The sequence below is a fragment of the Rhodamnia argentea genome, chromosome 3, assembly GCF_020921035.1.
Source record: "Rhodamnia argentea isolate NSW1041297 chromosome 3, ASM2092103v1, whole genome shotgun sequence".
Lineage (NCBI taxonomy): Eukaryota > Viridiplantae > Streptophyta > Magnoliopsida > Myrtales > Myrtaceae > Rhodamnia > Rhodamnia argentea.
Genome location: NC_063152.1, coordinates 3,830,534 through 3,854,380, shown reverse-complemented (window position 1 = coordinate 3,854,380; position 23,847 = coordinate 3,830,534). Strand labels below are relative to the sequence as shown.

At 39.0% G+C, this 23,847-nt stretch overlaps 2 protein-coding genes across 2 annotated transcripts; both read left to right on the top strand.

Annotated features, from left to right (window-relative positions):
- The first annotated feature begins 2,558 nt into the window (after positions 1-2,558).
- Positions 2,559-4,498, top strand: LOC125314284 (putative calcium-transporting ATPase 13, plasma membrane-type). The gene is made up of 2 exons (XM_048276240.1): positions 2,559-3,495; positions 4,233-4,498. The coding sequence occupies exons 1-2, from the start codon at positions 2,559-2,561 to the stop codon at positions 4,496-4,498; spliced, it is 1,203 nt and encodes a 400-aa protein (XP_048132197.1).
- A 2,576-nt stretch (positions 4,499-7,074) lies between these two features.
- On the top strand, positions 7,075-11,669 carry LOC115733305 (calcium-transporting ATPase 12, plasma membrane-type-like). The gene is made up of 3 exons (XM_048276239.1): positions 7,075-7,245; positions 7,326-7,469; positions 8,724-11,669. Exons 1-3 carry the CDS (start codon positions 7,075-7,077, stop codon positions 11,667-11,669), a joined length of 3,261 nt encoding a protein of 1,086 aa, XP_048132196.1.
- Positions 11,670-23,847: the final 12,178 nt, after the last annotated feature.

The window sequence follows — 23,847 nt, the reverse complement described above, 5'->3', positions numbered from 1 at the left end:
ATATTGATGAGGAATCAAGGAACATGACCAAGATAACCAAAAGCTAGACACGTACTCGTGAGTCCAATGAACAACTTCGGGCAAAATCTTTCACCTCATTGTATTAAATTTGCTGCCTCCTCATGAACGTAGATCTCTATGACCGAATTGCATAAATCTAGTGTTCAATTTATTTTTGTACTTAATCTATTTTATTGTTCGATCTCCTACTTTCCCAACAAAATACAGACTTGAGACAGAATCCGTGGAGAAACACAGTTTTTAGACACAAATTTATCAAAGCGAGATTCATTCTTTTATTGGAGCAACCAACCGCAGAAAGGTCGGTCCGAACACTTACGGGTTCCGGATTCCCAATTTCTGACTTGTCTTTGGCTCGTGGAGGGTAAATACGAAGCTTCCCTCGCGGTGAATCAACCTCCAATTCAGCAAAAGAACAAAAGCATATGATCCTGTCCGATTGACTTCGTGGTCACCAATCACCATCATCTTTTTGGAGGACGGATCATGGGGTCAATGGCGTGTAGTTGCATGGAAAATCGATGCGAGATTCTAGATGACAAAAACTCATAATTAGAGATACTCGAACCGATCCACGATCGTATCCACGACTCGGCTAACAGCCAAACACTAAGGAAAGCCGTGGACGCGCCTTGAAATGGATATGTTCAAGCCGTTCGTGAAGTTGTACGGACCGCGCGTTTTGACTCTTACTTAATCTGAGATATGTGAAGTATGAACATGCTACCCAATTCTTCCATATATCAGCGGAACTCAAAAGAGTATCTTTACACTATTATATGTCGAGGGGAAGCTATCAGTAGATAATAGTACATACAGGCAAATATAAAAGCTATCACTCATATCGATATAAAAATGTCAACAAAAGGACACTTTAGTGTCAAAAGTTTCAATCGGATTATTTTAGTACTAAGTTTTTTGAAAAAAGATCACTTAAGTGCCAACTCCGATATTCTTTGTTGGAAGTTCGACGTGGCACTTTTTTTTATTAATATATGATGCTAACGTGGCTGCCGGAGGTCCATTTTAAATTTAAATTTTTTATTTAAAATAATTTTAAAAATAAGCTGAAAAATTTTAAAATTTCTCTGTTAAATTTTCTTTTTTAAAAATCTAATTTTATTTTTAAAATTTTTTTTTATTTTGCCTAAAAATGCCTCAGTGGTGGGAAAGCAAGAACGTGGCCAAATGCGCTTTTTCAGTTTTCTGCTCCCACTGGTAGGTACCAGTCTTCACTCATAGTCTCATCTGCCCCAGAGAGAGAGAGAGAGAGAGAGAGAGAGAGAGAGAGAGAGGAACCTGGAAGTGTGGCTAGCTTTCTTCTTGCCCGTTGATGAGCGTGAAACTCCAAACTGGGATGTTCTTCCTCCATGTCCTATCGAGTCATAAAAGTTCCAAGTGTGAATAACCCATATTCGTTCACAAGAATACCTGTCTTCATCATCTAGAGCAAGGATGTGCCAAAGAACAGCATGCATTGAACAAACAGAAATCAGTAGAATTGTCTCTTAGGCTTCTCAGTGGCAATATGGTGGAAGCATTTTCTATTCAGAAGATCAACTAGTCTCAGTTGCATTCCATGGCTACTGGCTTAAAAAAAGCATTGCAAAGTGTCTCTCAGTCAATAAGTCAGTTGATTGAGAACTTGAAAGCTACTTTCAGGGTATTACTCATTAGTACCAACAATGTAATGTCTAACCGATTTATTTATGTCACATGTTTGAAGCCACAAATCAAGTTCCGACCATCGAATTTATGCTTCACAGAGTTTACTGCTTTTGAAAAAGGAGCATACTGGAAGCACTTCAGATTTGAAACTTCAACTTAAATTGAGCTATAACAAGGTTTGCCAAAGTCCAAACAGAAAATCAATTGATAAGTGTAGTGATCCTTCAGGTTGTACTAGTTTTTAAAGCATTACAGCTACAGGGTAACTCAGACGATCACACCTTTCTATTAAAGGGACAATGCTTGAATTCTGAATAAGTGAAATAACCCCAGGTCACCTAGTACTATCGTACATAATCAAGGATACTTATTGGTAATCCACAATGCATCTGATTACAAAGACTGAACATCTTTTCTTTTTCTTATTTTGCTACACCAGAACTAAGACGTGTCATTCTACGTACGTACGTATGTATGTATGTATGTATGTATGTTGCTGATAGAACTTGTCTATTCATGGATTCATTAAAAATTGCTTATTATTCATTGTACAAATCAGATAAGCACATATTATTTGGGCGTTAGAAATATAATTGAAATGCAATCAAGATATTTCAGATAAAAATGTAGAATTGCTATGCCGTGATACTATTTAAGCTGTGAAATAATATAGCTTATGTGGAAACATTGGGAAGAAGTTTCTAAACCTGAAGTAACATATTCATGTATTACAGAGCACAGAATTTCCGGGTACTGGATTCCCAGAGCTAACAAATGAAGATATTGCTAAAATGATAATGGAAAAGGATTTGACTACTTTACAAGGATTTAGAGGTGTCCAATGGATAGCACAAGTCCTTGCCAGTGACATGGCGAACGGAATTCCGGGTCATGAGGAGGACCTCCATCGCCGACGTATGGCAATCCTCAAACCCAAGTTGGAGGCTCATAACAGAAACTTCATCCACTTCCTCAGGAAATCTTGCAACAGTAGTACCATTTTCCTCCTCCTAAGTTTGGACATTCTGTCATTTGCCTTTAGGATCAAGGAGAAAGGACTGAGCACAGGTTGGTATGAAGCGGCTGTTATACTAAGTGCTGTCATTCTGATCGTCATAGTCCAATCCATTTGTGAATCTCGGAATGAAAGTTCACGTCAGCTATCAACAAACCAGCTTTGGCAAAATCAGGAACCGAAAGTTCATGTTTTGAGAGGGGGATGCCGTCAAACTATTTGCATCTCCGATGTCCTCTTGGGAGACATTGTGCTATTAGAGAAGGGAGAGCAAGTTCCTGCTGATGGTTTGCTCATACCCACTGAATCCTTGGAAGTGAATGACAAAGCTGATCCCATCATCAATGATCATAATCCATTCGTGTTTTATGGTTCCAAAGTAACTGATGGTACTGGAAAAATGCTAGTGACCTCAGTTGGTGCCAAGACAAAGTTGGGAAATATGTTGAGCAGAGCTCGTCCATCAAAAAGGACACCAGTAGAGGAGCAACTCAGAAAGCTGAGCAATTCGACACAAATAATCGGTATTGTCATCTCAATAATCATCATTGTTGTGTCGTTCTCACGGTTCAAGCTCAAGAAGGAATATGATAATTCAGGCCTGCGGGACTTCTCAGGGAAGTCACATACTCTGAAGGGATTATATGAAGCTATAAAGAGAGTTGCCCTGAGACCACAAGGGATGTTAACTATGCTGACTTCTTCACTTACTTTGCTACTAGTTGGAATAGCCGAAGGACTACCATTAGCAATTACTATTGCCATCACTTGCTGGAACAAGAGGATGCTAGGTGACGAGACTTTCTTAATTCTTTTAGGCGTCTCTAGGGTTTCCACGCTCTCAAGGGGTTTAATAATTGGCTATATATAGCCTCAACATTTACGCGTAACAAAAGAAGTGGGGCCAGGCGATTTGGGCCCGCCAAACCGTGTATCTCCAATCATGCATTTAATCGTTATCTTATAACATGTACGATTACGTAAATATTTAGAATAGGAAAATAAATTAAAGTCTACTTCTTAAACAGATCAAGGTGCAGAGAAAACATGAACTCGGTTCGCTATTGTGTGCAACCTTGTAGGTTCACTAAATATTAGCAGTGTACTCAAAATCCTTTTTGGCCCACAAGTCATAAGCGGTTTCTAGTAACACATTATGACTACATAAGTATAGTGAAAGTCGTTTTTCGACACAACCTAATCCACAACTAATATTGGAGTATCAACCTTGATTAGTTGTTAGGGCAGACCGCTAACACCAACAACATCATCAACGAAAAAATAGCGAATTATCCCCCAAAACCATCCACTAATTCAGTATAGGACGCTCGACAAGGACCCTCGATACTTTTAGCTAGTGAACATCACCAGTTCATCTAATCAAGAGTTACCAATAATGGTGTGGAGAGAACAAGACGGTCAAACCATTTGATATTCAGTTCACCTCCATTCTGTACTCACATTCCCCCTTCCTTCTCATTCTTCTTCCTGTCATTGATTCACTCAATCATTCTTCTTCATTTCCAAGAAGGCGTTAACTCTCAAACACGCAAGCAATATCAGCTTACAGATCTTGAACAAAACCCAGTAGAAGGAACTGGCAAACCATCGGCAAAGGAACTTCAATGGAAGGCGATCAAAGTCCTTTGTTTCGAGCTTAGCTTCGATCCAACTCACTCGCTAACTGAACATAACCATTATACAGCAGAAATGTCGAGAAAACAGAAGTACAGACATGAATTTGGAACTAGCACCTGCAAGCGAGCTCAGTTGAAGCACCAGTCGGTCTCATGAAGCTGTTGAAAGTCAAACGGCCCTCTCCGTTTCAGGCGAGTTTGACCATGACACTTTCGTCGATTCAGTCCTGAATTTTTCGATTTTTTCAATTGAGTGGTAAACTTTTTTCACATTTTAACAATTGTGTCAATCTGGACAATTTAAAGAATTTAATTCCAACTTTCAAGCTTTGACAATTCATTCGGTGCCGTAAATTTTGCGATATTGATGAGGAATCAAGGAACATGACCAAGATAACCAAAAGCTAGACACGTACACGTGAGTCCAATGAACAACTTCGGGCAAAATCTTTCACTTCATTGGATTAAATTTGCTACCTCCTTCCGGACGTAGATCTCCATGATCGAATCGCATAAACCCGACGTTCGATTTATTTTCGTATTTAATCTATTTTATCCGTTCGATCTCTTACTTTCGCAACAAGGTACCGACTTGTGACAGAATCCGCGGAGAAACACAGTTTTTGGACACAAAGGGTGCGTATGGTAACGTTTCTGTTCCCGGAACAACTTTTGAAACAGAAACACTTTTTTTTCTGTTTCTTTCCCGGCTACGATTTTTTGGAACAGAAACGCGTTTGGTAACTACAAAAAAAAAATGTCTTCGAAAGCTTTGATAAAAAGTCATCATCTTTGAGAGTGTGAAGGAGTAGTCCAGGAACAGAGGGTTGCAAAAAGTGTTCATCTTGCGTTATAAAATGTGTTCAAAAGCTTTGATAAAAAGTGTTCCGGGAACAAAGAAATAAGTATTTTTTATTTCTCGTTTCTGCTCCAAAAGTGTTCCCGTTTCTAAAAAGTGTTCCCGGAACACTTTGGGAACACTTTTTTACCATATGCGTTTCTGTTCCCAAAGTGTTCCGGGAACACTTTGGAAACAGAAACACTTTTTCTAAAGCGTTATCATACGCACCCAAATTTATCATAGCGAGATTCGTTCTTTTATTGGAGCAACCAACCGCAGAAAGGTCGGTCCGAACACTTACTGGTTCCCGATTCCCGATGTCTGCCTTGTCTTTGGTTCGTGGAGGGCAAATACGAAGCTTCCTCGCGGTGAATCAACCTCCAATTCAGCAAAAAAAGGAAACAAAAGCACATGATCCTGTCCAATTGACTTCGTGGTCACCATCATCTTTTTTGAGGACGGATCACGGGGTCAATGGCGTGTAGCGGCTCGGAAAATCAACGCGAGATCTCTATATGACAAAAGCTCATAATTAGAGATACTCGAACCGATCCACGATCGTATCCACGACTCAGCTAACAGCTAGACAATAAGGAAAGCCGTTCGTGAAGTTGTACGGACCGCGCGTTTTGACTCTTACTTAATCTGAGATATGTGAAGTATGAACATGCTACCCAATTCTTCCATATATCAGCGGAACTCAAAAGAGTATCTTTACACTATTATATGTCGAGGGGAAGCTATGAGTAGATAATAATACATACAGGCAAATATAAAAGCCATCACTCGTATCGATATAAAAATGTCAACAAAAGGACACTTTAGTATCAAAAGTTTCAATCGGATTATTTTAGTGCTAAGTTTTTTGAAAAAAGATCACTTAAGTGCCAACTCCGATATTCTTTGTCGGAAGTCCGACGTGGCACTTTTTTTATTAATATATGATGCTGACGTGGCTTGCCGGAGGTCCATTTTAAATTTAAATTTTTTTTATTTAAAATAATTTTAAAAATAAGCTGAAAAATTTAAGAAAAAGCTATAAAAAAAAAAGGAACTGCTGGCCAAGCCTAGCTGCCTGATCTGCCTTTTTTTTTTTTTTTAAAGTTTTTTGTCAATTTTTTTAGCTGATTATTTTAAATTAAGTTTTGATTTTAAAATTTCTCTGTTAAATTTTCTTTTTGAAAAATCTAATTTTTTTTTAAAAAAAATTTCTGAATTTTGAAGTCCGTGTGAAACTTTTGGCATTAAGGTGATGTCTCACACAATTATTCACGTTAGACTGTCCTTTTGCCTAAAAATGCCTCAGTGGGGGGAAAGCAAGAACGTGGTTGAAAAGACAAAGTGCAAATCTCGAATTCACCCGAATGTGAAAGTTAAACGCGCTTTTCAGTTTTCTGCTTTTAAACGCGCTTTTCAGTTTTCTGCTGTTAAACCCATCGTCTCTATAAGAAGAGGCTCCCGCCCAGCACCATTGGTATGTACCAGTCTTCACTCATAGTCTCATCTGCCCCAGAGAGAGAGAGAGAGAGAGAGAGAGGAGAACCTGGAAGTGTGGCTAGCTTTCTTCTTGCCAGTTGATCAACGTGAAACTCCAAACTGGGATCTCTACGAGAAGGGGTTCGGCTCACAGCGAGGTCCATTGCTGTATACTAGTCTTTTTTCAGAATCCCATCTGCTACTTCTGCCTTTTCTTCTTTGCTAGTGCTGTTGATCCACAGATACTTATTTGGGATTCGTAAAACAGGTAAAGTTTTCCCTCCCATCATTGCCTAAAAGTTCCAAGGGGGAGAGAGAGAGAACTATATGCTATGGTTTTTTCAGTGATGATCCTTCATTCATTACCTGGAAGTTTGACTAGCTTTCATTTTGCCAGCGGGAAACTCCAATCAGAGATGTCGCAGAAGAGCTTCGCGGATGACTACTTGGACATCGAGTCTCAGCAAGAGAACCTCCCCATCAGTACAGGCAAAACCCCGAGGAGACGGTGGCATTGGGTCTCCTCGGTCCTAGAGGCTCTCTGGATGCTCGTTTCGATAGCAAATGGCACTGTGAGAGCGGCACAAGTGAGTAGTTTTCTTTTTTCCAGTTGATCAACGTGAAACTTCATCCAGAGATGTCACAGAAGAGCTTTGTTAATGACCAGGGCATCGAGTCTCAGCAAGCGATCGCCCTCATCAATAATGGCAAAACCCCAAGGAGACGGTGGCGGCTGGTCTACTTGGTCCTAAAGGCTCTCCGGGTGCGCGTTTCGACTGCATATGACCCTGTGATGGATCAACAACCTGAAGTGAGCAGTCTCAAAATCATCTCTTTTTCTTCCAAACGACACTTTCATAAGAACCCACCAACAAAAAATCTTAATGAGTCTTTCGTCTTGCGTGTAAGTTCGTCAGTCTCCAAATAATCTTTCCTTTCCTGTGATGGCGACGTAACCATTTGAAATAGGAATAGTTCTTCCTCCATGTCCTATTGAGTCATAAAAGTTCAAGTGTGAATAACCCATATTCGTTCACAAGAATACCTGTCTTCATCATCTAGAGCAAGGATGTGCCAAAGAACAGCATGCATTGAACAAACAGAAATTAGTAGAATTGTCTCTTAGGCTTCTCAGTGGCAATATGGTGGAAGCATTTTCTATTCAGAAGATCAACTAGTCTCAGTTGCATTCCATGGCTACTGGGTTAAAAAAAGCATTGCAAAGTGTCTCTCAGTCAATGAGTCAGTTGATTGAGAACTTGAAAGCTACTTTCAGTGTCTTACTCATTAGTACCAACAATGTAATGTCTAACTGATTTATTTATGTCACATGTTTGAAGCCACAAATCAAGTTCCGACCATCGAATTTATGCTTCACGAAGTTTACCGCTTTTGAAAAAGGAGCATACTGGAAGCACTTCAGATTTGAAACTTCAACTTAAATTGAACTATAACAAGGTTTGCCAAAGTCCAAACAGAAAATCAATTTGATAAGTGTAGTGATCCTTCAGGTTGTACTAGTTTTTAAAGCATTACAGCTACAGGGTAACTAAGACGATCACACCTTTCTATTAGAGGGACAATGCTTGAATTCTGAATAAGTGAAATAACCCCAGGTCACCTAGTACTATCGTACAAAATCTAGGATACTTATTGGCAATCCACAATGCATCTGATTACAAAGACTGAACATCCTTTCTTTTTCTTATTTTGCTACACCAGAACTAAGACGTGTCATTCTACGTACGTACGTACGTACGTACGTACGTACGTACGTACGTATGTATGTATGTATGTATGTATTGCTGATATTGCTGATAGCAATTTGTCTACTTCATGCATTGATGGGCTTCACACATTATCTATTATTCTCTGTACTAACCAGATGAGCACATATGATATCGACCGTTAGAAGTATAGCTCGAAATGCGCTGAAATGATTTCAGATAAAGATCTGGAATTGCTCTCTTGTGATGCTTTTTAAGCTGTGAAATAGTGCAGCAGCTTACAGGAAAACATGGGGAAGGAATTTCTACACCTGAAGTAACATATCCTGTTATTGCAGATCCCAGAATTACCTAATACCAGGGAACCAGAGCCCACACATGAGTTGCTCATCAATAACGGGCGCAACAATCACGAAGCTACTGATTTGATGCTCCAAATTGAAAACGTTGCTAGGATGATAATGGAGAAGGATTTGACTAGCTTGCAAGCCTTTGGAGGTGTCCAAGGGATAGCTGAGGCTCTCAACAGTGATATGGTCAACGGAATTCCAGGTCATAAGGAGGACCTCCTTTGCCGACACGCTGCAATCCTTAAACCCGAGTCGGAGGCTCATAACAGAAGGTTCATCCACTTCCTCAGGAAATCTTGCAATAGTTGCACCATTTTGCTTCTCCTGATTTTGGCCATTCTGTCGTTGGCCTTTGGGATCAAAGAGAAAGGACTGAGAACGGGTTGGTATGAAGGCGCTCTTACACTAGGTGCCGTCATTCTGATCGTGATGGTCCATTCAGTTTGTGAATATAGGAATGAAAGTTCGCGTCAGCTGTCGAGAAACCAGCCTTGGCAAAATCAGGAACTGAAATTTCGTGTTTTCAGAGGGGGATGCCCTCAAACTATTTGCATCTCCGATGTCCTCTTCGGAGACATTGTGCAATTAGAGAAGGGAGACCAAGTTCCTGCTGATGGTTTGCTCATACCCACTGAATCCTTGGAAGTGAATGACAAAGCTGATCCCATCATCAATGATCATAATCCATTCTTGTTTTATGGTTCCAAAGTAACTGATGGTACTGGAAAAATGCTGGTGACCTCAGTTGGTGCCGAGACAAAGTTGGGAAATATGTTGAGCAGAGCTCAACCATCAAAAATGCCACCAGTAGAGGAGCAACTCAGAAAGCTGAGCACTTCGACACAAATAATCGGAATTGTCATCTCAATAATCATCATTGTTGTGTCGTTCTTGCGGTTCATGGTCAAGAAGGAATATGATAACACAGGCCTGCCGGACTTCTCAGGGAAGTCACATACTCTGAAGGGATTATATGAAGCTATAAAGAGAGTTGCCCTGAGACCACAAGGGATGTTAACTATGCTGGCTTCTTCACTTACTTTGCTACTCGTTGGAATAGCCGAAGGACTACCATTAGCAATCACTATTGCCATCACTTGCTGGAACAAGAAGTGCGCAATCATGTTTGCTCAAGAACCATCCACAACTGCCACCATGGCATCAGTCACCATAATCTGCACCGACAAAATGGGGGGACTTACATTGATCCCACAAGAAGTTGAAAGGTGCTGTATTGGTGGAAAAGATATCAGTGAAGATTCCAAAATATCCATCCATGTTCTGGCAGCATTTTGGGATGGGATTGGCATATCTTCTCTAATACAAGAGAACAGCCGAACCTCAGAGGATAACTCAATCCTTTCTTGGGCTGCAGAGAAATGGGGATTGAAAATGGAAATCTGGAAGAAACGTGACAGTAGCATTGAGTTCAAACAGCCAACCGAGAACGAGAACATAGTTACAGCATTGATTGGAAAGGATGGAGGTAACGGGCCTAGGTTCTTGCACTGCAAGGGACCTGCAACAACAATATTAGACAGTTGTTCACAATTTTATGACATTGAAGGGAATACAAGGTTCATGAATACAAGTAAACGGAAGGAAATTAAAGGCATTATTGAGCAAATGCAGTCAAAAGGTCTTGAATCCGTCGCATTTGCCTGTAAGAAAGTTGATGACTCCAAGTTTGATGAAGGCAATCTAGTGATGCTGGGACTGCTGGGGCTGAAGAAGACTAGCAGGCAGGATACAAGAACAGTGATAGAAAATTTTAGAGAAGCCGGAATTAAAGTACTGATAGTATCGAGTGAGGAGGTTTCGACACTTAAGGAAATTGCTACGTCGTTTGGAGTAATACGGCCTGATGCAGATGCATGGGCCATCGAGGGCGAAGTATTTCGGAGTATTTCTGATAAAGATAGGATGGATAAGGCAGATAGTATTTTTGTGATGGGGAATTCCCTCCCCTCCGATCAGCTCCTTCTGCTGAGTTGTTTGAAAGATCAAGGACACACAGTTGCAGTGGTCGGAAACAGAACAAATGACATTCCCATGCTAAAAGCTGCCGATGTGGGACTCACGTTTGAAACTGGAAGCACTTACATAGCAAGAAAGAGCGCCGACATTGTCATCAAGGCAAGCAATCTCACATCCATCTCGGCCATAGTGAAGTGCGGAAGATGCATATACAGTAACATCAGAAAATTCATTCAATTTCAGCTACCTATGACCTTAGCCGCGGGGTTGGTACCCTTAATCACAAATGCCTCTTATGGAAGTTCGCCTATAACGACGATTCAGTTCCACTGGGCGATCTCAGTTTTGACCCCTCTAGGTGGTTTGGCGCTTCTGATGGAGCCACCTGGTGATATGCTTATGAAGAAATTTGCACCAGGAGCAGATAAACAACTCATTACCAAGGCCATGTGGGTGAATATTATCATACAAACGGTTTACCAGACGTCTCTTTTGGCAACCATACAGTCTAAAGGGCCTACAATGCTCGGGCTTAGCAAGGAGGTAACCAAGACGGTGATGTTCAACAGCTTCTTCCTATGCCAGGTATTCAACAAATTCAATGCCCGAGAGCCTGAACAGATCAACATCTTCAGAGGGGTTCGTCGAAGTAAATGGTTCTGGGTGGGTACAGTTACCGCTTTGTTGTTACAGGCCACATTTCTTGAGACAGCACATGCCATTGCAGGTGATTCAAAATTAACATACACAGAATGGGGAATGTGTCTGCTTGTTGGGATAATCTCATGGTTCATTGACTTAGCCGGAAAGTGCATACTCCTCATGATTAAAAAGTGGGTGACAAAGCCAGCAGGTTCAGTTGTCGGAGATAACCGAAACCTATCCTCAGCTGTCCCAGAACCCACTTGCAATCTCGAGCTTCCGCAAGTGATGGGAAAACTGGATAAGGTGGATTAGGAAGGGATGCATTATAGAAGCGAGTCAGACAGAATGACTCAGTTTAGTTTCGCAACTCACACTGACTAGTTGTCCAGAATTGCTCATTCAGATCACATCGTACACTATGTTAGGCACCATGACGAACGCCATCTATGTCTCGCAATCAGTTCTTTGTCCTTCCAATTCTTCTGGTTTCTTCCTCTTTTCTCGCATTAATCCATGTAACCACCCCTCTTTCATTTGGTAGCATATATATTTTCTGCAGATTGCCTCTTATTAGTGCTTCTTTCAGGGTCGTAACAGTTAGTTTCTGGAAATTTCTTCCAAAATATCTGAAGTCCTAAGGAAGAGATCATGAGAATCTACAGTTGCACGTGCAAATGAGCAAGTAAAATTGCTGCTATTTTAAGAATCAGAGATTAAATCAACATATCGAGGCCAAGCAAATGACAGCAGAAGATAATCACAAGTTTTTATTAGGAGGCTACACAGAAATGAATTTGGAGGGGCGAATTGATGCTTACATTTAGGTGAAGTCATAAAAACAAGAGTAGCACCTGCAACTGAGCTCAGCTGAGAGTGAGACAGCAATTGGTTTGGAACACCCTTGCTATTTCGACTCTCCGTCCCGTGCGTTCTCGACGGCTCCTTGACAGACATCTCCGGGCTCAATGGCTCAACGCATTTTCCGCTGAAAACATTCATTAAGAATGCTGTTTTTTGCACGAGGCTCGAACAAATTCACCGCTTGCCTAGCTCGTCACCTAATTGCCAACAACATCATCAACGAAAAACTAGCGAATTAACGCCCAAAACCATCTACAAATTCAGCATAAAACGCTCGACAAGGAACCTCGAAGCTTTTAGCTAGTGAACATCACCAGTTCATCTAACCAACAGTTACCAATAATGGTGAGGACAGAACAAGACTATCAAACCATTTGATATCCAGTTCACCTCGGTTCTGTACTCACATTCCTTCTCCTCCTTCTTCCTGTCATTGATTCACTCAATCATTCTTCTTCATTTCCAAGAAGGCGTTAACTCTCAAACACGCAAGCATATCAGATTACAGATCTTGAACAAAACCCAGTCGAAGGAACTGGCAAACCATCGGCAAAGGAACTTCAATGGAAGGCGATCAAAGTCCTTTGTTTCGAGCTTAGCTTCGATCCAACTCACTCGCTAACTGAACATAACCATTATACAGCAGAAATGTCGAGAAAATAGAAGTGCAGACATGAATTTGGGACTAGCACCTGCAAGCGAGCTCGGTTGAAGCACCAGTCGGTCTCATGAAGCTGTTGAAAGTCAACGGCCCTCTCCGTTTCTGGCGAGTTTGACCATGACCGGACACACTTTTGTCCGAAAGGCCAAACCTTATATTCCGTTTGTTAGTTTAATAATCCCGAATCCGACGGTCAGTATTTCATTGATCAACGGCCACATGCGTAATGCAAAGCTGCGCCATCACTTTAACAGTTGTTGTCCGCTTTAATCGCCATGTAAAATCTTAAACAACGAATTCAAATGTCGCTTTCGTTTCATGGGTCGGAGGTATGAACCTTTTCTCGGACTTGGTCCAAAAAGATCCACATGCAACAATTCGTGATTCTTTTGTACATGCAACCTAATTTCTCTTAGGGATGAGCATAGTCTTAGAGTAGAACTGGGAATCGGACTGGAGGTATGAAACTTCTCTCAAATTGAGTACAAAAATGTCGCATCTTGTTTGCCAAAACCTTATATTCCATAGCCATTCTCTATTTATCAGCATAAACTTAAAAAAAAAAAAAGAAAACCGATTTGTCTAATGTGGTATGATAGCACATTCAAATCTTGTCATTCCTTCTCAAACTCATTACTCGTGACCCCTTCTAGTCGGGTGCTCGAGTGACACACGAAACCTTCGAGACTCGGATTATAAGCTAATAATTTGACCTATCTTGCAAGTCACAATATTAGAGCATTCAAGAGGAGCTTTGAGGTTTTCTTTCAATTTTTTTGCATGAGTTATCTACGGAAGATTGTGTGAAAATATTCCTGGGATTCCTTGGTTCTACAGTTGAGAAATAGTTGAGATCTTGTGCTTTCGTGCTTGTAATTCTTTCAATTTATGGTGGAACTTTTGCGGTTGCTCTCCCCATGAACGTGAGTAACAAATCAAACCACACCATGTAAGTCTTGATGTGTTGCATAAATTCATGTAACATACTCTAACGGGAAAAAGCCGCAAAAAATCCCACACTATACTTACTGTGACATATTTACCCTAAACTTTTTTTTTATGTGACATATTTACCCTAAAATTTTTCTTGTAACATAAAAATCACAAACTTGAACTATATGACCTATTTACCCTCCATCAAAGTTCCGTTAGATGGTTTTGCAGCCAAAATAACGTCATTTTTATCTTAGTTAAGCCACATGGGCGTCATGTCAACATTATTTGCTTCCCGACGTCCACGTAGACGGCTTTTTAATGTTGCTCATTGACGAAGGCTAAATGTGTTACGCAGGTACAATTCCGAGGTTTATTTTGTCATAGAAAAAAGTTTAAAGCAAATGTGTTACAGTGGGCATAATTTCGAGTTTTTGGTGATTTTTTACCTACACTAATAGTTTAAGTTGAATCGTGTGGCTGTCGGCAAAGTACCATAAAAACGAATACAAATTAGAAAAATACAAAAAAAAAAAAAAAACTGTTTTGTTTCAATCTACGCGTAAAATCATGTATTTTCCCACATGGAGTTAAGCAAGAAAGAAGAAAAGTACAAAGAAAATCCTTGCATCTAGAAAACTTTCTCGACACTGACTTCATCTCTGTGATGGTTCATTTATCGTTGAGCTTTTCTCTGAATTATTTTGATTTGTTTTTGTAACTCGTGAAACTAACTTATAACATGATAAAATCTGTGATCTATAAAAAAAATCATGCGCTTCTTAATATTTTTCGAGCTAGATCATTCCCCCTATGTCTATGTAATTGTGATTTTTTTTTTCTTCGTCTTTCGCGAGAGGGGCCGTGTTAAATTTTGTAAAATCAAGACAGGAATATTCACAAAGTGAGCGGGAATTGACTACTTTACTCATAGCCACCAAGGTCGATGATAAATAATTAGAAATCTAAGTGAGCATAATGTTAATCTTTTCTTTCATAATAGAGAATATTAGCACTGTTTCACAATCAAATTCTTTTTTTTTTCTTCCCCGAATGTGATTGACGAGATTTAGCAGACTGTTCTTTAGATGAGAATATTTCTAGGTAATTTTAATCATGATGGATGTACAAAATCAATACAAAAAAAATGATTATATAATAGCTAGGCTATAAATTTAGTATTCGAACACAAGCAAAAAGCATCAAAGTCGCCATTTAAATCAGATACACCCCCCACTAAAACATCTTCCCAAGAATTGATGTTCTAGTCGATTTTGTGTCATACAAATTTGCAGGAATTCAAAAAGTCCTATGTCTATTGTGTAGCGACCAAATCAATCCAAAATTTTTTAATTTTGTCAATTATTCATAAACCTTTTGACCATTTGCTAATGATGATGTGTTTGGTTAAGCTTTCCCAAGGGGCTTGGGAAAAATTTGGGCGACCTTTAGTAACCAGGATCATAGTTGGGATAAGATAAAATTTATCCTATCTCGTGTTTCGTTCCTGCCCAAGAAAATATAAAGTCGGATACAAGGATGATATATCATGGACAAAATTATCCCATGGGAAAAGTGAGATAAAGGTGGATATAATTTCTTATATTTATCATATAAAAGTCATTTTTCTCAAATAACAATCTTCTTATTTAATAAATTAATAGTTCAACATTAAAAACATAATTTTTGTTTTTATTTATTCCTATTTTATTTATATATCTCAATTTCTTTCTACTCTATAATATATGTTTTGGATACATATATTTAGTATCTATAAATTTTTTATCAATCAATGATGGAAGGAAACAAAAACATAAAACAAGAAATGGAAAAATAATAGAAGATAACTAAATACAAACGAAGTAGAAGAATTCAGATTTTAAATGAATTAATTCCAATTTGAAAATGACCTTTTTAATTCTCGAAGTATGAGAGGCAATGAAATTGCTTTAACAACTCACTCTCTCCGTTTCCTTCTCCTCTATATCTCTAGTTCATGTTGAAGCTTTACGATTTCTCCGTAGTTTCTTAGTTTACGTCAAAGTTTTAAGAAAACGGTGAGAGAGTTGAAGCTTCTTCTCTTTTGTAGTTCTTAGGTTCACGTCAAAATTTTACAATAATATCAAGAGATTCAAAACTCCTTCTCTTTCGTAGTTTTGTGATTCATGTTGAAGTTTCACAAAAATAGCAGGAGAGTCAAAACAGTATAATTTTTATAACCGTAAAAGTCAATGATCATATTTTTTTTCTCTTTTACTAGATTTGACAATGAATTATAAGAAATCCTCGCAATCTCCATTTATGCATTTTCATATTTATTTACACTGATATATCATAAATATCCAACAATGGATATGACAAGATATGAAAATATCCGGCTTTGTACTGTGATTCATCAAACAGTATGCTGGATTTTATATTTTGTCCTATCTAATCCTACCATGGCAATAAATTTAGATGATCAAACGTAACCTTAGGGTGTTTGCAAACTTTTATGGCCACTCCTTAAGCCAAATGCTAGCATTAGCAAAGCGTAAAGCTCAAGATATTTTTAGCATATTCGAAATGACATTTCCTAAGGTTAACAATGTTTTTTCTTCCAAAACTGTCATCACCAATTTTTATTTTTCCGACTTTACCTTTTTAAAAACTATTCATCTTCTCCATGTAGATTGTGCGGGAAACTCCGTCGAGAGTTGCGTGAGACCAGCCGATGTCCGCCGACGTTACGCGACCTCGGAGTGTTGGAGTCGCGCGACCTTTGCAGGTCACATGATCCCTAGTGCACGTCTCGAGACCCCGGTAAGGGCAGCCTAGGGTTGCCTCAGGCCATGCGTCCTTAGAAGATGGTCGCGGGAGGCCTGAGCCCTTCATCAAATCTGGCGAAGGGTTTGATTTTATTTTTTGGAACAAAAAAGTAGAAAAATTTCTTTGCAAATGGAATATTTCTCAAAGTTACTTTGCAAGGACTTTAGATTATAATTTAACAAACACAGATTGCACTTTGAAAAACTCCTTTAAAATCTTGTGCATTTTCCTTAAGGGATTTTCCTAAAAGCAAAAGCAAACCAAACGCAGCGATAGACCTTCCAGCTAATTTTCACTGGCAATAAAAGACGTGGCGGTCGTACCACGTAGGACGGCGACACCCGATCGGCGAATGTACAAGTCTTATGCTAGTACAGTCCATGATTCCCCCTCATTCTCCTCCAAAACCCCTCACCATTTTCCCATGGAAGTCATGCAGAAATATCTTTGGACTCCTGCCATGAAGCGACGAGCGTGATACCATAGCAACAAACCATGCCCTACTCCATTCAATAACTGAGAAGGACGACGGGGACGCTACTCGTCCTCCACCTGCCTCCGACGTCCAACTCTTCTAGATTTCCGCAAACGCGTGCAAATCGACCCGTCCACGTGCATCGAATAAGCCTCCGATCGCGCAAGATCGGACCAAATGGCTCTTGCGTTCCCATTATATGATCCATTTTCGTGAAGTTGGGCATGGGGTTAAAATGTCACGCGTGTGCTAGAAAAATCACCGCGGGGAGCGTGGACACACTAGGGTTGACTCTCCCCATAAAAATGGTGCCAAAATGTGCTCATTGCGTAAGGCACATCAAATGAAATGCCATACGATTTGTTTGAGCGAAAGAATTTTTCCGGAGTTGATTTTCTGAACTTTTATGTGCTTGGTTCGATGAAAATGATTGGTAAAAAGAAAATCATTTACCGTAAAAAAAAAAAAAAAAAAAAAAAAAATATATATATATATATATATATATATATATATATATATATATATAGACACAAAAAAAAAAAAAAACTTAAAGTTAGGTAAATGAATGAGCTAGAAAAAGATTTCTCGAAAAATATGTTTGTATTTATCATGAAATTTTCTCCGAAACAAAAGCATGGTCTTCTATTTAACCTGTAACACTGGAGACTTTCAAATTATATACACGTCGACGTGTATTTCTGCCAAGCTCCATCGTGTACTGCACTTTCAAACTTGCACGTATGCAGCGAAATGTGTCAGGCATTTCCCTCCAGGTTCGACGCGCTTTTCAGCCTCTATAAGAAGGGGCTCAACTCGAGTTCCATTGTCGTTCTTCTTCTGCTAGGGTTCTTCAAGCATCTACTTCCTCTGGGTTCACGTAACAGGTAAAGTTTTCCTCCCTATCTTCGCTAGAAGTTCACTGGAGAGACTGTATGTGCTGTGTTACCTGGTAAGTGGACTAGTTCTCTCCTTGCCAGTTGATCAACGTGAAGCTCCCTCCAAAAAGATGTCGCAGAAGAGCTCGGCGGATGCCTCGGACATTGAGTCTCAGCAGGAGAGCCTCCTCAGCGATGCCGGCGGAGCCCTGGGGAGGCGGTGGCGATAGGCCTTCCAGTTCCTGAAGGCAAATCCAATTCTCATTTCGACAGCAAATGACCCTGAGATTAAGGCATGTGCAGTTGAAGATCGAGATGTCGAGTCGCAGCAACCGGTTCTCCACGATGCTGGCAAAACCCTGAGGAGGTGGTGGCGTTCGGTGTCCTTGGTCTTCAAGTTTCTCCGGGTCGTTTCAACAGCAGATAAAACCCGGATGGAGACACAGCTTGGAGTGAGTAGTCTCAGATCATTGCTTTTTCCATCACAAGACCACAAAGCACTTTCATAACAACTCACCACCAAAACATTTAACAATACCTCGAACAGTCATTTATAAATGTGAAAAAAAAAATAGTTCTTACCACCCCTTGACGATATTGCTTTCATATCACATATGTCTGTGTATATTAAATATAAATGTTCTGTGATTCTATTATCTACGTAATGAAAAGGAGGCTTCGAAAACTTTGATTCAACACACACTTGCCATTTTCACTTAAACAGTCAAACTTTGGCAATAATCCCATGTTCATTAATTTCTTTATTGACTTATAATTAACATGTTCTAGTCTAGCACGCCTTGTATTAGGAGACTCAAGCACATAAACAGAAACAACTTTATTCATATCATCGTTGGGTACAACAATCATTACATTCAAATTGAAAAGACCATCACTAAGATAACCCTTTTCTACATACATCTCATTTTTGGAGAGTACAAACTTATCAGATACAAACACCCACTTGAAACCATTTTTATTAAGGAGAGATCCATACAGTAAATTCTTGCGTATATCTAGCATATGTAGCATATTGTTTAGTGTCACTATTTTACCAGATGTCATTTTCGGAGCAATCTTTCCAACGCCTTCAACCTTAGAGGTCGATGAATTACCCATGTAGAGTTTTTCATCATCTCCCATAGGCGTGTAAGATGAGAACATCGATTTGTTGGCGCGGATATGACGTGTTGCTCTAGTATCAATCCACCATTCTTTGGGGTTTCCCATCATGTTGCACTCGGATATCATAGCAGTAAGATTGATATTATCAACGCTACCGGAAATCTGTTCCATCACATTTGCCTGAGTCTTCTATCTTTTCTTGGTTGTACAGTCTTTGGCACGATGTCCAGACTTTCCATAATTCTAGCATTTGCCAATGAACTTTTTCAGGCCTTGGGTGGATCCCTCTCCATACTTTTTCCTCTTTTTGTTGGGTTTCGATCCTTCTTCAACAACGTTGGCTCTTGAGATCTCTAGATTTCTGTCAACTTTCTTCTCAGCAAGCCTATTGTCTTCCTCTATCCTCAATCGAACAATTAAGTTTTCAAATGATAAATCCTTTCTCTTGTGTTTGAGATAATTCTTGAAATCTTTCCATGACAGTGATAACTTTTCAATGAAAGCAGCCACTTGAAATGATTAACTAATCATCATACCTTCAAGCATGAATGTTATGCACGATCACTTGAAGTTCTTGAACTTGACTTAAGACGGTCTTAGAATCTACTATCTTGAAGTCCAGAAATTTGCCGACAATGAATTTCTTCAATCCAACATCTTCTATTTTGTACTTCTTGTCCAAATTTTCCCACAACTCTTTAGCCATTTTTAGCGGACTATAAACGTTGTAGAGAGAATTGTCCAGACCATTGAGGATATAGTTGCGACACGGGAAGTCAGAATGCTTCCACGCATTTATAGCAGCAACCCTTTCCTTGTTTGTCTCTCCTTCATCCAACTCAGGAGCATCCTCATTAAGGAACCTTGCCAAATTCAAAATCGTGAGATTGAACAACATCTTTTGTTGCCATCTTTTGAAATCAGCCTCATTGAACTTTTTTGGCTTCTCTCCATGAGTTGGAACAGACACCGTCATCGATGTTGAAGCCGTTTCTATTACAAAAATAGAATACTTACAACAAAAAACGAACCAAGCACACAAATTTGTCTTAAGATTGTAGTCATCTAAGTGTTCGTGTATATATAAAGTAAGGTTGATCGACAAACCTAAAACCAAGTGCAAATGAGAAATCCGAATGTAGACGAATAATCCGAGCCTAACGAATTTACGTTGTGTCCTCAAGACAAATTTGTCCCCTCCACCGGTAACCAAGGTTCTTGAAAAATTGCCTCCCAGGATATAATGGATCACCTTTCCTCTAAAGTGGTACTTCTTCAGAGGAAATCTTTGAACGCAACTTCGCAGAATAATCGCACAAATGATGAAGATGGAGAATGAATGGAAAAAAAAAAAAAATTAGTCCGAAGGCGGCAATCAATGTTTGTGTTTTTTAGGTAGTGAAGCGAATAATCACGAAATGGCAGTGAAGAGGTTAAGTATGAAGAGTCGCGAACCCGAACATATCTCTTTCAAATGAACATGTTTGTTCAAAGAAAGATTTCAAATAAATGTGTCTGTTCAGACAAAAAAACGTTTCCAGACAAATATGTCTGTTCGAACCAAATGATTTTTCCAGACAAACATGTCTGTTCGAACAAGAAAAATTTCCAAACATGTCTGTTCGAACAAGAAAAATTTCCAAACATGTCCGTTCGGTTAAACAAAAATGATCTTAAAACAAATAGGAACAAGCCAGCCTAGGCTTCGACCGGGGTGGCGGCGCGTGTGTGGGTCAACCTTAACAAAGCCTACGTCCTCTCCCTTCCACAAAAGTGAGATGCCCCTTGGGGTTCAAACTCATTTGTGCGGTTCCCATATTTAAACCCATCTTTCAACTACTCTTTTTTCAATGTGAGATTCTCCATCTCTCACTTTTCATTCACCTTTCTTATGGGACTTGGAGTCCAAGTTCCCAACATCTTTTGCGTACTGCTTGTACATGGATTGCGCATGCACACGACCACATCGAACCACCGCCAGTCTTGAATTTGATCTCCGGCCTACCATCATTTTTTTTCCCGACGAAATCGTCCGATTTTGCCGGATAGCTCCCGTTAAGATATTTTCCATGATTTCAATCAACTCTCGCTGCATTGCAAAAGAAGAAAACTTCTACCGCAGCAACGAGAAACGGGATGACGGGCGCGATGAGATCTTGAGTACTCGGACGAGAAAGAACTTGAGGGCTAGTCTTTAGAGTTTTAGGCTTCAGACTGCTCGCATGTCCGTTTGAGTGAAACAACGAAACGAATTCCCCAAGGGGCGACTCCATAGGAAAGATAGAAAATTAAGGAGAAGAGCATGCTGGGTTTCCTCTTTCTATATGGGCATGTCCAGCTGCATATGAAGCTTATACCACTGGGATTACTAAGCTGATAAGGTGAATTATAATGAAGAGAAGGTAGTCTAGGATGCATTTCGCGCCGTAGCTTGTCGATCGATCTCTTTGTAAAAAATTGAAAATAATTTTTCGTGCATAATAAAGCGAAAACAAAATGATGTTCTCGTTCATTTTCTAATTGGAACAAGTGAAAAGAAGTTCAACTGTTGTGGATAGTTCATCTGAGTATCAAAATCACTACGTTGTTATTCTGTTTTCTTTCAAGGTTAATACAAAAAAAAAAAATCTCAAATTGATACATCCGTGACAAATTTACCATAAACTATTTTTTAGACTACCAAAAATCCCAAACTGGTATACCGTGACAAATTTAGCCCAAACTATATTTTTTGACCACTAAAAACTCCAAACTAGGATACATATGACAAATTTATCCTTCTTTAGTTTCCGTTAAATTGGGTTAATACCACGAAAAATCTCAAACTGATACATCTGTTACAAACGTAAGGTAAAAATCTCAAACTAGTACACTCATCAACAATCATGTGTCATCCAATTCAACAATTTGACAGTAAAATTTAACGAGAAATTAACGGAGACTAAATTTGTCACAAATATATCAGTTTGGAATACATTTGTTACAAAGTGCGCATGCCTGGGATTTTTTGTGGTTTAAAAATAATTCAAAAAAATTTGTCACGATCGTATCGAGTTTGGAGTTTTTCGTGCTAATAATCTTTTCTTTAATTAGGGGCGTTTGTTTTGTTAAAAATAAAAAAAATTTAAAAAATATTTTTTTTTTCTGAAAATAGTCACTCATTTCGCTAAAAATAATCAGTTAATAATTTTTTTTCGTTATTGACAACAATTTATGGCTTTAATGTTTAGGTGAAAGATGAATTTTCCCTTTTCCATTCTTTGGGAATCCCTTTCGGTATTATTAATAATTTTTGTACGCTAATGGTCACTTTAGATGTCTTTGTTAGTGAAAAAGACAAAATCAATTGGCAGATTTGCCATTTGAGTTCCTCTCTTTTAGCAAATAAGGCTCTGTTTGTTTCACGAAAAATATTTTTCAGGAAAAAATTTTCCCCAATTTCCAATGTTTGGGGGGCGGAAAATGAGCGGCAACGGAAAATATTTTCCGGTCAACAAAAAACCTTCTAAAACTAAAGAAAATGATTTCCTCATTTTGAGAAGAGGAAAATATTTTTCACATTTTTCATTGTTCCTCTCTTTCAACTATTTTTTTAATTATTTTTTTTACCTTCTTTTCGTTTTTATTTATTTTTTCAAAAATTGAAAATTTTATTTTTTGGATAAAATTTATTTTAAAATTACTTTCTTTATTGTTTTTTTTTCCTTTTTTCATTTTTTTTTTTTAGTATTCCTTCTTCTCCTTATGCTGGTTGCCGGCTACGGCCGTAGCCGATGGCTCGCCAAGTGAGGCTTGGCGTCGCCTACCTCGAGCAAGGTATTAACCATTTCTTCAATTAGGGTGTGTTTGTTTTGTGGAAAATGAGTGATTTGAAAAAAAAAATTTCTAGAAAAGATCACTCGTATCGTTGAAAATAATCAATCTAATTGTTTTTTTCGTTATCAACAATAATTTATGGCTTTAATGTTTACGTGATTGATGAATTTTCTGTTCTCCATGCTTTGGGAATCCCTTTCGGTATTATTTATATTTTTGTACGCTAACTGTCACTTTAGATATCTTTGCTAGTGAAAAAGACAAAATCAATTGGCAGTTTTGCCATTTGAGTTCCGTTCTTTTAGCAAATAAAAAAGAAAGGGAAAGAAGCAACTTGGAAACTTCACGATGACGACTAGAAGAAGAACGACTTTGAGTTCGCCTAATTTTACTCCTTAGATTTCATGAGACGTGGGGGATAAATCGGAAGAACGGTCTTTGAAACCGTGTTCGATATTTAATGTAATCTATGAAAACTTTTTTGTTCAATTAACTTTTAAAATTGCAATAAATAAATGATCTTTCCGCATATTTGAAAGCCATATATCGGGTATTCTGCCCACTTTTTATTTTCTTCTTCTTCCTCCTTTCTCTAAACTATCATTACCGGCTATCCCACCACCGTTGTCACTCCGATGTAGTTCCGCTTCACTACCCATCACAAGCCACACTACGCAACCGCAACGACGTTTAGTCCCAGTTACGGTTAGACGGTGTCCCAACGAGGTTGAGTTGAAGAATCAAACTATCAAGCTTTACAAAGAATAAGGAGAATTGTCCAAAAATGTCCCTAAACCTACTACACTTTCGCCAATTCAGTTATGAACCTTTCGATTTTGTCAATTGAGTCCTAAATCTTTTTCACATTTTAACAATTGTGTCCATCTGGACGATTTAAAGAATTTAATTCCAACTTTCAAGCTTTGACAATTCATT